This window comes from Malaclemys terrapin, chromosome 3, assembly GCF_027887155.1.
Source record: "Malaclemys terrapin pileata isolate rMalTer1 chromosome 3, rMalTer1.hap1, whole genome shotgun sequence".
Lineage (NCBI taxonomy): Eukaryota > Metazoa > Chordata > Testudines > Emydidae > Malaclemys > Malaclemys terrapin.
In genome coordinates, this window is record NC_071507.1 from 31,993,815 (window position 1) to 32,010,528 (window position 16,714).

Sequence of the window (16,714 nt, forward strand, 5' to 3'; positions counted from 1 at the left end):
AGGTGGAACCTGTGCCTTGGGAAAGTTTTAACCTAAGCTGGTAAAAATAAGCTTAGGGGGTCTTTCATGCGGGTCCCCACATCTGTACCCCAGAGTTCAGAGTGGGGAAGGAACCCTGACAAGTGCATTGGCAATTTTTTACCCCAGAAGACCACTAAAACACTCTACAGGGTTATAAAGTCAAAAATAATCTTTAATATTTCAAAACACAGGAGAAAACCAATCATTTTACACGAGTAAATGTTTATTTATTTCTGTGGTATTGACACTGCACAGACATTGTTTACTAAAACCATAACCTTTTTAGAGCATTCAATGCCAACTGGGGAAAAAAATTACTCCCTTCAGTATGTGAACAATTTGATTCTCTTACAAATGCAGAAGGAATTTATATGTATAACTACTTTCAAGAGATAATAAGATTTCCCTCCAAGTGTGCATCATTTGAAGAATGGAATTTACAATTAACACAAGCAAAATAAAGAAACCAATGATATACAGAAAAGCAAAACAACAAAAGATGGCAGGAAAAAATGAAGTATGAATAAATTATCACTGCTTGCAAATGTCAAATCTTCCACAATTTTCAATATTGATGAAAGTAGGCAAAAAAAAATCTCTGATTCAGAGGAAAACATATCCCAGACTGATTGAGGAATATAAATAAAACAAATATCTTCACGAAAAATAATTAGTAACAGTTGTTCAGGTTCATATTCCACCAATACAAACATGAAAATCCAGGAAATCCCTCGTTAATGGTCTGACCCTGTTCCTGACTTCAATGGTGCAGGATCGAACCCTGAAACTTCAACTATCCCTGGCAATTTATAGCCATGATTTCACCTTCTCCATGTTGCCACACCCACATCATAGCATAAGTGCCTCCATCCTCCACTTCCACACAAAACATGCAACTTTTAACTGCAACATGTTGACTGGTTTAAAATGGATGATTTACAATTGTTCAGAATGTTGAATTGATGTTTGTGGAAGTAGCTGGTTAGTGTGCATGACAATGGAGTTTTTTTAAATTGAGAGCTATATTTAAGTGTTGTGTTACAGTATGGTAAATGGAAAGAATTGTTTTAAGTGGAAACAGTCTGTAATACTGTTTATCATTTTGGGAAGTTTCCATTTGTAATATTTCTAATTGTTTGATTTAGCTGATGTAAGTGAAGGAGTATGGGATGTTATGTTTTTTCAATAGCTGATGTTTGTGGTCAGAGTTAAGGTTGCATGTTCCATGTGGAGACTGAAGAGGTATGTGAGCTGTGACTGTGAGTAATAATAATAATCTAAAGAGGGTGAAATCATGGTTGTAGATTCCAAGGTATGGCTGAAGACCCCCTTTAGGGATGAGCTTTTTCCTAAACTTAGAAAGATCAAGAATATCAAGCTCTCTCTTCTGTGTTTTTCTGCAGGACTCTGTGGCAGACTGGAATAGGAACAGCTCTCAACTGAAGAAGTGAATTTGCAGAACCTTTTACAAAGAGAAATATTTCCTCCCAATTACTTATCAGGCATTTGAGTTAGGTAGTGTAAACATAAAATAAAATAAAATAAAATGTTTTTAAAAGGGCTGACTAAAAAAATTCCCTTGTCAGTTGCTCAAGTTTTGCTCTCCTACTCCTATGACCTCATAAGTCTTACTAGTCCTCCAGTCATCTGGCTTTGTATATGGTATGGATTTTTTTTAGCAAAAATGTTCTGCCATTGCTAACTCCAGCAGGGATCCACGACGAATATTGACCGAAGGGGCACTATCATAGACAAGGCTCCCGCAGCCAATGACTCTTTAATACAATGTTGTCCAACTCAGCTTATGAAAGTTCTAATCAATAGGTTGTTTAAAAATGCTGGCAGCTGTAAGGATTTTGGCTTGGAGCTGCACTGAAGTTAACAATTTAAAGACAGGAATTTTTTCTCAACAACCCCCAGCATAGTCGAGAAATATCAGTATGCTAATAGTATAAATAAACATGCACAAGTCTTCTAGGAGTAAGAGTGGACAGACCAAGAGTGGACAGACCTGAATTTCTAATGTAAGAATAGGCAGGAATAAAACAAAACAAAGACGACTTACATTTAAAAGTCATATAACTTCCAGTCTTTGTTTATATTTCAAAGAAACAAAAAGGGATAAAATAAAAAGTTTTCCACTTTGTGGGTTCCCTTTAAAAACATTGTTTGAATCAGATGCATTGAGATAGAATAGAAGAAAAGTTAAAGAAGTTTTCAGCAATGTCTGCATCTCAGAATCAAAGGCATGCCACTATACAGGCCACAAAAGAACATGAAACTTGCTGGACAGTGAAAGAATTGTGGGGTAATACCATGACTTTTTCCTACATATTTGATTTTGATTTAAAAAAAAAAAAAATATATATATATATACACATCACCTAGGAATAGCGGAGTAGTTTCTTCATAAGTAACATCATTAGTCTCAGCTCCTGCCTCCAAGAGAACATTGATGCTTTCCAAACATCCATTATTTGCAGAAAGATGTAATGCACATGTACCCTCAAATGTCTTTGATTTTATGTAGTTATCAGATGGAGCTAAGAATAAGGAGAATTAAAAAAGAATTAAAAAAGATTTTTCTAACATGAAATTCTAAAAAGGACAGTCACTTACCTTACAGGATTCCTGTGCCTTGGATCCCCTCATAACCCCCACCCAAGGGCACAAAGGGTGAAGCAGGCTCCACCATCCTTTAGTTCTTTCACCAAGACACAATCCAGATGGTATATGACTCCATGGTAGCAGAGAACAAGGGCAGGTTGTAGAATCCATGCAGACAATACCTCTCTAGAACCAAAGTTATTGTAAGGTAAGTAACTGTTCTTTCTTCTCTGAGTGATTGTCCACATGGATTCGACTTCTGATGACTAGCAAGACCTCATGGTCAGGAGGTTGGTATTAGAAGTCCTATTTAAATAATGACTGCAGGACAGCTTGGCCAAGGCAGGCATCAGATTTTTGAGGTTTCAACTGAGGAATAGTGTTGGCTGCAAGTGTAAACTGCATCCCACATAGCTGCCCTGAAAATATAAAATAGGGATCCTTTTCAAAGAACCTGCAGAGGCTGCCTGAGCCCTGTTGGAATGGATTCTAACTAGCATGGGTGGATCTAAACTACCTATCGTGCAGCATGATTTAATACAGTCTAGGCCAGGGGATCTCAACTTTTTTTCAATCAGCCCTCCCTCCCGCCAATTTTATTATTTTTTAAAACTTGGAGTCTTCCATCCCCCTCATTTATAAAGTGGGATGTTCCAGTGTAATCTAGGTGGAACTGGGGCCATTAATATATTGATCTCAATAAAGGAATCAGGCCTTTGATTCTGCTGTCTAACCGTGCACAGGCTAGGAAACCTTTTAAAAGCACATACATCTAAATATTTGCAAAGTTTCCAGGCAGTAATTCTCAGCTTCAGCATCAGAGTGCTGGTGGGCACTGTGACCTTCTGTGCCAAGTCACAATGCCATCAGATGGAGGGGCAGCCAGGCCGAATTTGGGTGAGTGGCATTGAAACCCAGTAGGTTAGTGGGAAAGCTCACTGTGACCCTTTAGAAAGTTTGACACTAACACTGCCGTACTGATTTAGACCAATGTTTCTCAATGACAAGTCTGTGGACAAGCGCCAGTCCCCAAGATCTCTCTGACACAGCAAGCCAGTCCCTGGTATCAAAAAGGTTGAGAAACACTGATCTAGACAATCTTTGGATAGCTATTGTCTGACTATTCACCCTATCTGGAAATGCTACAAATAGCCTGGCGAATTCCTGAAGGGTCTTTTCTGCTTAAGTAATATAAGAGAGCATTAACCACACTAAGGGGTCCAGTTTGGCTTCCCCTTGGTTTGAGTGAGGCTTGGGAAAGACAAGCAGCAGGTGAATCACATAATTTAAATGACAATCTGAGATCGTTTTTGGTAAGAACTTAGGGTGAGTCACTGTCTTTATGTAACAATGTAAGGAAGACTACCCATGAGGACCTGAATTTCCCCTACCCTTTTGTACTGATGCATAGCAACTAAAAAGGCAGTTTTAATAGATAAATGGTGTGAAGAGCAAGCTGCTCAGGGCTCAAAAGGGGTCCCCATTAAACCAACTAAAATGATACTGATGTTCCAGGAAGGAGGAAGCTCCCAGACTGTGGGAAACATGAGTGAGGTCCCTGAAGAATCTAGCAACAGTAGGCTGGGAAACAGTAGGGTGTGACCCTGAATGAGAGGATCATGAGCTGATTTTGCTGTAAATTGTACCCTTATGCAGCTGATGGATAGCCCTGAATGCTTTAGGGATAGCAGATAGTCCTGAACCATAGGAATCAAGACTCCTAAGGGAGTCAGGTGGAGTTCTGCTTTCCAAATAGGGAACACCTCTTCCATTTAGTTCACAAGTCGCCTATCAAGTCTTTTCTGCTATGCACAAGGCCCTTCATTTTCGGTATTTACCATTTTTACCAAAAATTTCCCAGGTTTTACAAAAGTTATTAAGTTTTTACCAATTTTCACACCAATTTTGAACCACACAAGTACATGAGAATACTGATTATGTTAAAAAAAAAACAATATATTATATTATATAGATGTGTTTATGTTACTAATACATTAGTCTAAATGTAAATGTGAGACTATTAAAGTAAGGCAATGTAGTGGAAGGTACACATGCACATGTGTGTGTGGGTATTTCTAGGTTGACCAAATAGCAAGTATGAAAAATCAGGATGGGGCGGCAATGGGAGTGGGGGGTAATAGATTGCCTCTATAAGACAAAACCCCAGTATTTGGACAGTCCCGATAATATCGGGACATCTGGTTACCCTATGGATGTCAGTGCTCGACTCCTAAAAAAAGGAAACGCTGGAACTCCCCAGACCCTGCTCCAAAAGGAAAGATGGCAGATAGGTAACCTGGGCAGACCCCAAGGCAATCCCCTGGACCTGACACCCAGTTCTGAAGTTACCGAGCTGTCATCTCTTTCCAGAATGGGGAGCTGGGTCAGAAGTATTCTTATATTTTTCTCTATTTATTTTGTTTTTTTTTTCTGTCCTCCCATTCCCCCAATATTAACCCTGATATTTACATCCAGAAAACCGTTGAAATTAATTTTTTACACTAATTTTCACCTGTTCTTTAGTTTTTGTAATAAAGATCAATACATTCCCTGAAAATGAGGGCCTTGGCTATGCACCAATATGTTCTGGACTTCAGCTGAACAGCTTCTTCCGATGGTAGTTAACCAGACAGCATCCACACTATCAAATGCAATGATGCTGGGTTCAGATGTAAGATCTGACCTCTGTTATGGGAGCTCACATCAGGTAGGACAGTTAGTGTTACTGGGGACTGACAGACTCATTATGTCAAAATACCAAAGTTGCCTGTAGGCCAAATTAGGCCTAGTATGATCATTAATGCTGTACATGTACATTATCACCAGAGTCCATGAGATAAAGAAAGCCTGCGCTGTAAACCCCACTTGAACAGAATGTTTGGCATTTCCTGTTCCATCTGAAGTAAACAGGTCTATTCTGGCAACCTTAAATTTGGCATTTCATTATTTATGAGTGCTTGACTTTGCAACCTAAATAACATTCTTTTAACATGTTTTTTTTATGTAATATAATAAGATAATTACTACTTCAGCACTGCAAACTCCACTTGGGATCTCAGAATTCGATCAGCAGTGCTTAACAATAGAGAAAACTTTTTTTTCCAGAAAAGTAAGAATATATATTTCAAAGACATCCATAGAGTATTCCTACCCTTGAGCAGAAAGGTGCCATTTTTATCATATATTTTTTCTCACCCTAACCACATTTAAATTCACAAAAGAAATCAGAAAGTGAATGAGGTTGGTTTATCTTATGTTACAGTATATTCTATTTATAGGGGAAGTGAGCAGGGAAAATAAAAATAACTTGCCTCATCCTGAATCAAGTTTTCCTTACCTGCATTAATTAACAACTTCAGACATTCACTGGAGTTGTGAAATGCTGCTTCGTGGATTGGCATCCACCCTCTGTTATCAGGAACATCAACGCTGTATCCCTGTTTAATTAGTTTCCTCAAACTTTTGACATTTCCTTCTCTAGCTGCAAGTCCAACACTGGAGCATCTGTCTGAATAGGCCTCTGTGAAATCCATCCTTCCTCAGCTCACTCTGAGAATAGAGGGCAAAAAAGTTACTATTAGTCCAGCAAGTCTGTAATTACAACAGACAACATATTCTTAAAATCTGAGCCAAGATTGTCAGGTCTGCCCAGTTTAATTCATCTAATGGGAACTCCCTTTTTGGGTTAATTTTAGGCAGTATTTACACTATTGCCATCCTGGGAGGTAAAATTTTGCTTTGTGTTTCAGTGACATTTAAAGTCTTTCTTCAAATTGTTTTGAAACTGGTTTATCTTGACACTATCCCTGGATAATACATACTTTGCACTTATCTTTGAATGAAAGATACCATTTCTCAAATGCTTTACAAATTACTAATTTTTGAACACTCAAGACATACTTCATATTAACAAGTAAAGACACAATCCTTGGGCCAAAAGAATATACAAACCTTTGGCCTGATCCTGCAATTGGAGGTGCATAGACCATTCCACCCATGTAGCATCTTACAGATTTCAGTCAGGCTCTGCATGAATCTGATTGCAGATATACAGACATAAAACAGGTGATACAGGGAAAATAGGTGAGGGTAAGGCAGGATGGTTAAGTGGCTAGGGTGCTAGCCTAAGACTTCAAAAATCCAGATTCAATTCCCTACTCTGCCACAGACCTCCCATGTGACCTAGGACAAATCATTTAGGGCTTGTCTTCACTGCCGGCTAAATCCAGCTTCTGTAATCAATGCAGCAGACACTGATTGAGGCTGTCTGGTGAAGACACATTAAGTCAATGAGAGAGTGCTCTCCCATAGACTTCAGTACTCCACCTTCCCAAGAGGCAGAAGCTATATCGATGGGAGAGCATCATGTAGACACCTCTGTAAATTGATCTAAGCTATGTTGACTTAAGTTACATAGCATAACTTAGATCGCCGTATCTCGTTAGTGTAGACCAGGCCTTAGTCTCAGTGCACTGTTGTACTTTGCTGCCTCAGAGGGGTATTGTGAGGATGAATACATTATAGACTGTGAGATGTTCATGCCCAGATTTTTAAAAGGTAGTTAAGGCATGCTCTGCTCATCATTGCAAAGCTTAAAGCGATTGAAGCTATGTCTTCCCTACCGTGGTAAATCATAGAATCATAGAATATTAGGGTTGGCAGAAACCTCAGGAAGTCATCTAGTCCAATCCCCTGCTCAAAGCAGGACCAACACCAACTAAATCATCCCAGCTAGGGCTTTGTCAAGCTGGGCCTTAAAAACCTCTAAGGATGGAGATTCCACCACCGCTCTAGGTAACCCATTCCACTGCTTCACCACCCTCCTAGTGAAATAGTGTTTCCTGATATCCAACCTAGACCTCCCCTACAGAAACTTGAGACCATTGCTCCTTGTTCTGTCATCTGCCACCACTGAGAATAGCCTAGCTACATCCTCTTTGGAACCCCCCTTCAGGTAGTTGAAGGCTGCTATCAAATCCCCCCTCACTCTTCTCTTCTGCAGACTAAACAAGCCCAGTTCCCTCAGCCTCTCCTCGTAAGTCACATGCCCCAGACCCCTAATCATTTTCGTTGCCCTCCACTGGACTCTCTCCAATTTGTCCACATCCCTTCTGTAGTGGGGGGACCAAAACTGGACACAATAATCCAGATGTGGCCTCACCACTGCCAAAAAGAGGGGAATAATCACTTCCCTCGATCTGAGGCAATGCTCCTACTAATACAGCCCAATATGCCATTGGCCTTCTTGGCAACAAGGGCACACTGATGACTCATATCCAGCTTCTCATCCACTGTAATCCCCAGGTCCTTTTCTGCAGAACTGCTGTTTAGCCAGCCAGTCCCCAGCCTGTAGCGGTGCATGAGATTCTTCCTTCCTAAGTGCAGGACTCTGCACTTGTCCTTGTTGAACCTCATCAGATTTCTGTTGGCCTAATCCTCCAATTTGTCTAGGTCACTCTGGACCCTACCCCTACCCTCCAGCGTATCTACCTCTCCCCCAGCTTAGTGTCATCTGCAAACTTGCTGAGGGTGCAATTCATCCCATCATCCAGATCATTAATAAAGATGTTGAACAAAACCAGCCCCAGGACCGACACCTGGGGCACTCCGCTTGATACCAGCTGCCAACTAGACATCGAGCCATTGATCACTACCTGTTGAGCCCGACAATGTACCCAGCTTTCTATCCACCTTATAGTTCATTCATCCAATCCATACCTTTTTAAATTGCTGGCAAGAATACTGTGGGAGACCATATTAAAAGCTTTGCTAAAGTCGAGATATATCATGTCCTCCGCTTTCCCCATATCCACAGAGCTAGTTATCTCATCATAGAAGACAATCAGGTTGGTCAGGCATGACTTGCCCTTGGTGAATCCATGTTGACTGTTCCTGACCACCTTCCTCTTCTCCAAGTGCTTCAAAATGGATTCCTGGAGGACCTGCTCCATGATTTTGCTGGGGACTGAAGTGAGGCTGACTGATCTGTAGTTCCCCGGGTTCTCTTTCTTACCTTTTTTAAATATGGGCACTCTATTTGCCTTTTTCCAATCGTCTGGGACCTCCCCCAACTGCCACGAATTTTCAGAGATAATGGTCAATGGCTCTGCAATCACATCAGCCAACTCCCTATGTGAATAACGTAGCAGGAGTCAATGTAGCTTAGGTCGCCTTACCACGGGGTTCACGCAATGCTGAGTCGACGGGACACACTCCCAGTCAACTTACCTTATTCTTCTTGTTTGGGGTAGAGTAGCAGGGTCGACTTCACTAGACCCGCTAAATTGACCCCAGTGCATCAATCCCCGGAGTGTCGATTCAGGGGTCAGTAGCGTAGACATAGCCTTAGACAGCTAAGTCCTATTTCAAAAAGTGACTTAGCCATGGAGACTTAGCTGTCTACATCATTTAGGTCTCGCAATGCTGAGCAGAGCAATGCCTTAAATACCTTTATATTATTACAGTAATGAGGGCAAAATATATACCTCAGATAGACAGGGGTTACAATAATAAGAACATGAGGTTACTCAGGTAAGATATTTGCACAACTTGATTCCATTACATCAGATTGCTTGTTTGTCAGTTATATTATAACTTTCTTCTTGTTTGCAACTTGACAAGAGTGAGATTTTTAATAGTGAAATGGAAAAAACAGTTACTTACCTTCCGTAACTGTTGTTCTTCGAGATGTGTTGCTCATGTCCATTCCAAGTAGGTGTGTGCGCACCATGTGTACAGTCATCGGAAGGTTTTTCCCCTAGTGGTACCAGTCGGGTCGGCTGTGGAGCCCCCTGGAGTGGCACCCTTATGGCAGTGTATATAGGTCCCTGCCAACCCACCGTCTTTTCAGTTCCTTCTTGCCGGATACTCCAACAGAGGGGAGGTGGGTGGGTCTTGGAATGGACATGAGCAACACATCTCGAAGTACAACAGTTACAAAAGGTAGGTAACTGTTTTTTCTTCTTCGAGTGATTGCTCATGTCAATTCCAAATAGCTGACTCCCTAGCAGTCCCCCAGAAGAGAGGTCAGAGTTCACAGAGTTGCAAACTGTAGCACGGCTCTACCAAATGCAACATCATCTTTAGCCTGCTGTGTGATTGCATAGTGCAACATAAAGGTGTGGATACACTACCATGTTGCTGCACTGCAGATGTCCTGAATTGGGACTTATGCCAGAAATGCTGCAGATGAAGCATACACTCTTGTGGAGTGTGCTGCCAATGCTTGGGCTGGAATCTTTGCTAGGTCATAGCATGTTCTGATACTGGCCATGATCCAAGAGGAGACTCTCCTGGATGAAACAGGGAGACCCTTCATTCTTTCGGCAATAGCGATGAAGAGCTACATCGACTTCCTAAACGGCTTCGTTCGCTCAATGTAAAAGGCTAATGGCTGTCTGGCATCCAGGAAATGAAATATGCGTTCCCTGTCATTGGCGTGTGGCTTAGGGTAGAACACTGGCAGAAAGATGTCCTGATTCGCGTGAAATTGCGAAACTACCTTGGGAGGAAAGCTGGGTGCAGCCCCAATTGTACCTTGTTCTTATAAAACATGGAATAAGGGGGCTCGGACATCAAAGCCTTGAGCTCAGACGCCCTCCTCGCTGATGTTACAGCCATTAGGAACGCCACTTTCCAAGAAAGGTAGAACAGAGAGCATGAAAAGGTGGGAGTTGTCTTATCAACTCTGAGAGGCCAATTAAGTAAGACAACTCCCACCTTTTCATGCTTTCTGTATGTGTATATATATCTCCTCAATATATGTTCCATTCTATGCATCCAAAAAAGTGGGCTGTAGCCCACGAAAGCTTACACTCAAATACATTTGTTAGTCTCTAAGGTGCCACAAGTACTCCTGTTCTTTTAGTCTATGAACTAACTACTTAAAACACTAGAAAAACTATACTAAGTAGAACTATATACAATACAAGAATAAACGTTCGCTATGAAAAGCAAAGCAAGAGAACGAAGTAGCTCCAACGACAGTCACTGGCGTTAAGGAACTGCAGAAGCGGCAGGTCGGCAGGAACCTACATACGCCGCCATAATGGCGCCACTTCAGAGGCTCCACAGTTGACCCAACAGGTACCACTAGTGGAAAAACCTTCCATCGATCGTGCAGCCGACGCGTACACATCTACTTGGAATTGACATGAGCAATCATTTGAAGAAAAGGAGGTGATTTGGAAAATAAATTTTGAGAAGAGGTTTAAAGGGAACATGGAAGAATGCACAGAAGGGGGCATGACAGAAAAAAAAATACAAGGTTGCTGAAGCTGACATCACTAGGGTACATTGATTGCTTAAGTCTTGCAACACCGATTTGAGGTATTATATCCATTTTCATCACCCCCAGAGCTCAGACTTCATTAAAAGAATGAGTACATCTCCATGGTGCAGTTGATCACTGTGGCAGGTTCACCAATATTAACGTGGGATGGTATGGAAAGGTCCATGACACTAGAATCTTTCAAAAATCACACATTTTATTTAAGGAAAAAGTTGCTGCAGGATCTCTTTGGACCTTAACAGTATTCTGATTCCCTCCATCATTCTTGGAGACTCATCTTATTTTTCTAATCCCCTGATTTATATATAAAGCTTTTTCCTGGACACTTGAACAAGAGAAAGGACCTGTTCTACTATATACCCTGAGTAACTGAAGAATAACAATGGACTGTGTGTTTGGAGATCTGAGAGGGAGAGGCTGAAGACTGCTGAGCAATATATACCATATGTGACAACTGCTTGCTATGGTCTGCACAACATCTGTGAGAGCCTCACTGATGGGTAGGAGATGGAGGTCCAGATACTTTCATGACTGATACTATGAACAGCCAAGAGATTCCCTCTGCAAACTGCAGCAAATAGTCAAGGCCACACGGTCAAGGACACCCTGTGCACTTACTTTGAGACTAGCAGCTGAATTGTGGCATGGTTTCATTAGTGTGTGTGTAGGGATTTAATTAAACAGATGTTTGTTTTGCTTTTTAAATACTTTGTGGTACTTTTTTGGAAGAGTATTTTGTTACATGTACAGGATATGTGGTATTTTATGTACCTTTATTGAACTTTTATCAAAATTAACCATTACCGAACATCAAGCAGTGCAAACAAAAACATTAGTTGAACAAAACTACATTTTTAGCCATTGCAACATGAACCACAACGTAAAACAGTGAAAACAATGCAAAACATCACAAACTTTATACAACATCATTGTGCAGATATTCACCACATTAGAAAAAAGTTCTGGTGCTACACTTGTCACAAGCATCTGTATGTGCAGGATTTCTGCATGGTGGCTTTGCCTTGGGTTGTGGATGGCATGAAAAGAAACTATCATCTGTCATTGTAAGGGTGAAGGAGGGTTCCCAGAAGTCACTGTTTCCAGAGTCCTGTGATATGGTGGGGAGAGGGAAATGCCTGTGGCTTGAGTTTTGAGAAGGGTACTGCTGCTCCCAGTACCCGTTATTCTCTATGGGCTGCAGAACATGTCTGTGCTGGGATTGTGGTGCTATAGCAGAACATTGTGCCAACATGTTCTCAGTCAAGACAGTCTGGTTTTGCATGTGTTCCAGGAGCTGTATCAGCATCTCTCCCTCTCTATGCATGTTTTTTGCCTTCCTCTCGGTCAGCACGGAGAACCTCTGTCCTGTCTCTCTGAAAGAAGAATTTCCCTTTACTCTTCTGTCTTCTTATCCCACTTCTGGGATGCTGTCACAAAGTCCCCAAACGCTTCGCCTTTGGTCTTCCCTTTTCTGATTGATCAGGTATTCTGCATTTGACAATGTTCCTGCCTTTGGGGGCCATAGGGTGTCAGATGCAGAAGCAGGGGCAGCTGAGAAACAGAACAAGTAGTTATTGAAGTGATTCAAGTTTCCATGGCAACAATTATAAAATGATGCTTTCTCCTCAGTTCTAGAATGCTATTTCAAGTCTCTTGCCAACTGGGGAGATAAGTGTTTCACCTGAATTTCCCTTTGTACAGGAGCCTTGGCTATGATTGGCTAAGGTGGGCAGCAGAGTTCAGGGGTTTGGACTAGTGGTTTGCAGGGGCAAGGAACCTAGGGGTGGGCAGAAGGATTTGGAGGTCTACCTGGGCTGAGGACAGGAGCTAGGATGTTTGCAGGTGCCATACTTTGTCTGCCTGTCCACTTCTGCAGGCAGTCCTAGTATTGGACAATGCAACCTTAATACAGAGGCAGATAAGAGGCTTTTTGAAAAAGGGGATGAGCAAACCAGAAATCTATGCAGTGATTTTATTCACCCCCAGAAATGCTGCAGGACTGGAAGAGGTAGGCTACCCACAGAAGTAATCCTAAGAAGGCTGTGTACTCTGCAGTGTTTCTGCCAATATACAGCATTATCTTTGCCTTAAATTCTGTTTAAAATCACCTGCCAACATGCACAAAGTGTACTGCTAAATACAGTTCTGCTGTAATTGTTAACAATGTTGATGGTCTTATTACAGCTAGCCAAGTGCCTATGCATCTCTATGCATTTATTGTCACCCTTTTGGAAACATACCTCATGAAATGTTATGACAGCTCAAAGCTCAGGGCATTGATCAAACTCTGAAACAAAGTATTTTTTATGCTGCATTATTTTTCTGTAACTTCAATAAACATGCCTGCATTATATGCTTTTTTTTTTTTTTTGGTTTGGTTGTTGTTTTTTTTAAAAAACCACTCTGGCACTCCTACTTTAACCAGGGCAGGAAGCCTGGGAGACCATGGCAGTTGACCAGGAGAGGGAGCATGAGGGAGATGAGGTGGCAGATGGCTGTGAGAAATGAAAATATCAGGGATATAATCCCTCCAGAGCTGGAATTCCCTGGCACAGCTACCATACTGAGTAAAAGGGAAGTGGGGATGAGAAGCTGAGCTCTCATCCACACAAACTGGTGGCTTCCATTGGGCACCTGGAACAATATGTTAAAATGACCTACACATTTTATTGTAATATAGCACGTAATACTTACAGGCAGAGGTCCCCTCCTCAAAACTGTCAGTCTGGTATCTGCCTGGGTATCAGAAGTCTGTTCCTCTAGGTCAGGCTTGGGGTCTTGCATGGGAAAGAAATCCTGGCTTGCAGAGAATCCTCCACTTCAAAGTACTAGTCAAGATTCTCCTTGGTGTTCTCCACAACATATTGAGCTTCAATGGTGGCCTAGATGGTAACAATCCTATCCAGGTCCTCAAAGTAGGGGCAGGTAGTTTGAGTATGGCCAAAGGTCCTCGTTCTGTTCTTGTTTTTTTTTATAATTCTGACGGAGCTTCTGCCCTTTATTGCAGCATTGAGCGAAGTCCAAGGAGTGACCCCAGTTGGTCGTTTGATTAGCTATATACTTGAATATTTTTTTATTACTGTGGCTACTATTAAAGCAGGACTGCACCAATTCCTTCCCCCAGATCACAAGAAAATCCATGATCTCTGCAAGACTCCCCACAGACGCACAAGGCATGGTTGCTATAGCACTGCTGTAATGCTCCAGAAGCGTGTAATCACAAACAGAGCGTTTCTGGCTGCACACCAGCATTTAAATAGGGAGGTAACATCTGGTCATCATGACCCCTGTGCAGCAAAGGGTACACAGGTGAGCAGACAGTTCAGTCCTGGTGTAAAACAATGCAGTGTCCGACCAGTGGGAGGACTGAAAAATTAACTTGAAATACTGATGCAGCCACACAAACTCCATATTAATTACACACAATATTCCAACTGGAAATTAATTTTGGAATGAATTAAAGTGGATTATCCAGTTTGCACTAACTAGCCAGTTAATTCAGAAGAATTGTGTTGTGTGGATGCAGTCCATTTTAATTTGAAAAAATGCCAGTTAGACTGAAATAAACCCATTGTGTGGACAAACCCTAAAACACCATCTGAACCCAGCAGCTTGTCTACACTATGCTTTCCAATGTTGCTAACAGCAACGGAACTGAATTGGCATTAGCAAGAGTGGGATCTTTATGCAAAGTTTCCCTAATGTACACAACATCATGCTGAGTCAGCAGCAGAACTGAGTCATTATTCCCAATTGCTCTGATGATCTAACCACTAAATTACACTGCTTATTTAAATAAGTACATTACCACTAAACATTATTTAAATTTGTATATAAGGTCTTATTCTGAAAGGACTCCAGCACATCTGATGTCTCAGATGCTCTGGTGTCATCCTTTTTCAGAAACACACACAGTGCACAGACAATTCTGGTTTTAGAGTGGAAAATGAAGGGACAGCATACTGCACATGATAACGGAGAGAAAATTTTAATGAAGACATGAAGGCAAAACTCTACTCTCACAAGACCCCATGCCACTTTTTAAGTCCATGCACAGCATCTCAAACAAGTAACAGGTTTCAGAGTGGTAGCCGTGTTAGCCTGTATGAGCAAAAACAACGAGTAGACCTTGTGGCATCTTAGAGACGAACACATTTATTTTGGCATAAGCTTTTGTGGGCTAGAACCCACTTCATCAGATGCATGGAGTGGAAAATACAGTAGCAGGTATATTTATACATACTACATGAAAAGATGGGAGTTGCCTTACCAGGTGGGGGGTCAGTCTAACTAGACAATTCAATTAACAGTAGAATACCAACGGAGGAAAAATCACTTATGTAGTGGTAATGAGGGTGGCCCATTTCAAACAGTTGACAAGAAGGTGTGAGTGGGGGGAAATGAGTATGGTAAAATTAGGTTTTATAATGACTCCTCCACTCCCAGTCTTTATTCAGGCCTAATTTGATGGTGTCCAGTTTGCAAATTAATTCCAGTTCTGCAGTTTCGCATTGGAGTCTGTTTTTGAAGGTTTTTTTGTTGAAGAATTGCCACTTTAAGTCTCAGAGTAGCAGCCGTGTTAGTCTGTATCCGCAAAAAGAACAGGAGTACTTGTGGCACCTTAGAGACTAACAAATTTATTAGAGCATAAGCTTTCGTGGACTACAGCCCACTTCTTCGTTATTGAGTGAGCAGGGAAGTTGAAGTGTTCACCTACTGGTTTTTAAATGTTGTAATTCCTGATGTCAGATTTGTGTCCATTTATTTGTTGGCGTAGAGACTGTCCGGTTTGGCCAATGTACATGGCAGAGGGGCACTGCTGGCACATGGTGGCATATATCACATTGGTAGATGTGCAGGTGAACGAGCCCTGATGGTGTAGCTGATATGGTTAGATCCTATGATGGTGTCCCTTGAATAGATATGTGGACAGAGTTGGCACCGGGGTTTGTTGCAGGGTTTGGATCCTGGGTTAGTGTTTTTGTTGTGTGGTGTGTAGTTACTGTTACTCTCACCTTTCATGTACTTTTCATGTACTATGTATAAACATACCTGCTAGTGTATTTTCCACTCCATGCATATGATGAAGTGGGTTCTAGCCCACGAAAGCTTATACCCAAATAAATTTGTTAGACTCTAAGGTGCCACAAGGACTCCTCGTTGTTTTGTTCAAATAAGTAAGTAATTAAAAAAGTGTCTTGTCCAAAAATTTGCATGCAGTAAACTTCATGGAACTTAGCTTAGAATAAGGGGCTGAAGTGAGCTGTGCACACGCTTCAAATCAGTTGTTGCATAAAATCTAGGACCTGCAAACTTGATATTTAGATCACTGCTGAAAGCTGTCCCACCAGTTAAAGCAGAGTAGTCAACAGACAGACTGCGGGCCAAAGCTGGACCAGCAGGCACTTTTGAATGGACCCCAACATCTTTGTATTACTTATTACCATCACTGTTGTTTTTTATGATGTTCTCTGGAGTATGGACCTCGACCATACCTTGACCAAGAAATTTAGACCTTGACAAAAAGTAATTGACTACCCAAGAAATCCCAACTACTGCACCCCTGGATGTATGTGTTAGTAACATTCTCTACAGCAAAACAGAGGAAAGGCAGGCTTTAAATGGGTACCAAGATCCAGGGCCTCCCAAGGAGTCCCGCAGAGGGGCAGACTGAAGACCCGTGAAATCCCTTACTTAGTAACTTATTATGCCATATATCCTACAACCGAGAAAACACCGGTCTTACATGTAGGCGTCAAAAAAATATCTGTAGGGAACCCACTGCATTGCCTCGTC

The 16,714-nt window shown here is 41.6% G+C and overlaps 1 protein-coding gene across 6 annotated transcripts in view; it reads right to left on the reverse strand.

Moving 5' to 3' along the window:
- ASB3 (ankyrin repeat and SOCS box containing 3) overlaps positions 1-16,714 on the reverse strand; it is a 120,738-nt gene that overhangs the window by 67,015 nt on the left and 37,009 nt on the right. For all 6 annotated transcript variants that reach the window (XM_054024457.1, XM_054024459.1, XM_054024458.1 and 3 more), the window contains 2 exons: positions 5,966-6,177; positions 2,406-2,564 (listed from right to left, as the gene is read on the reverse strand). In XM_054024457.1, coding sequence (XP_053880432.1) covers positions 2,406-2,564; positions 5,966-6,161 — 355 coding nt within the window. In that variant the 5' untranslated portion in view covers positions 6,162-6,177. The remainder of the gene's footprint in view (positions 1-2,405; positions 2,565-5,965; positions 6,178-16,714) is intronic.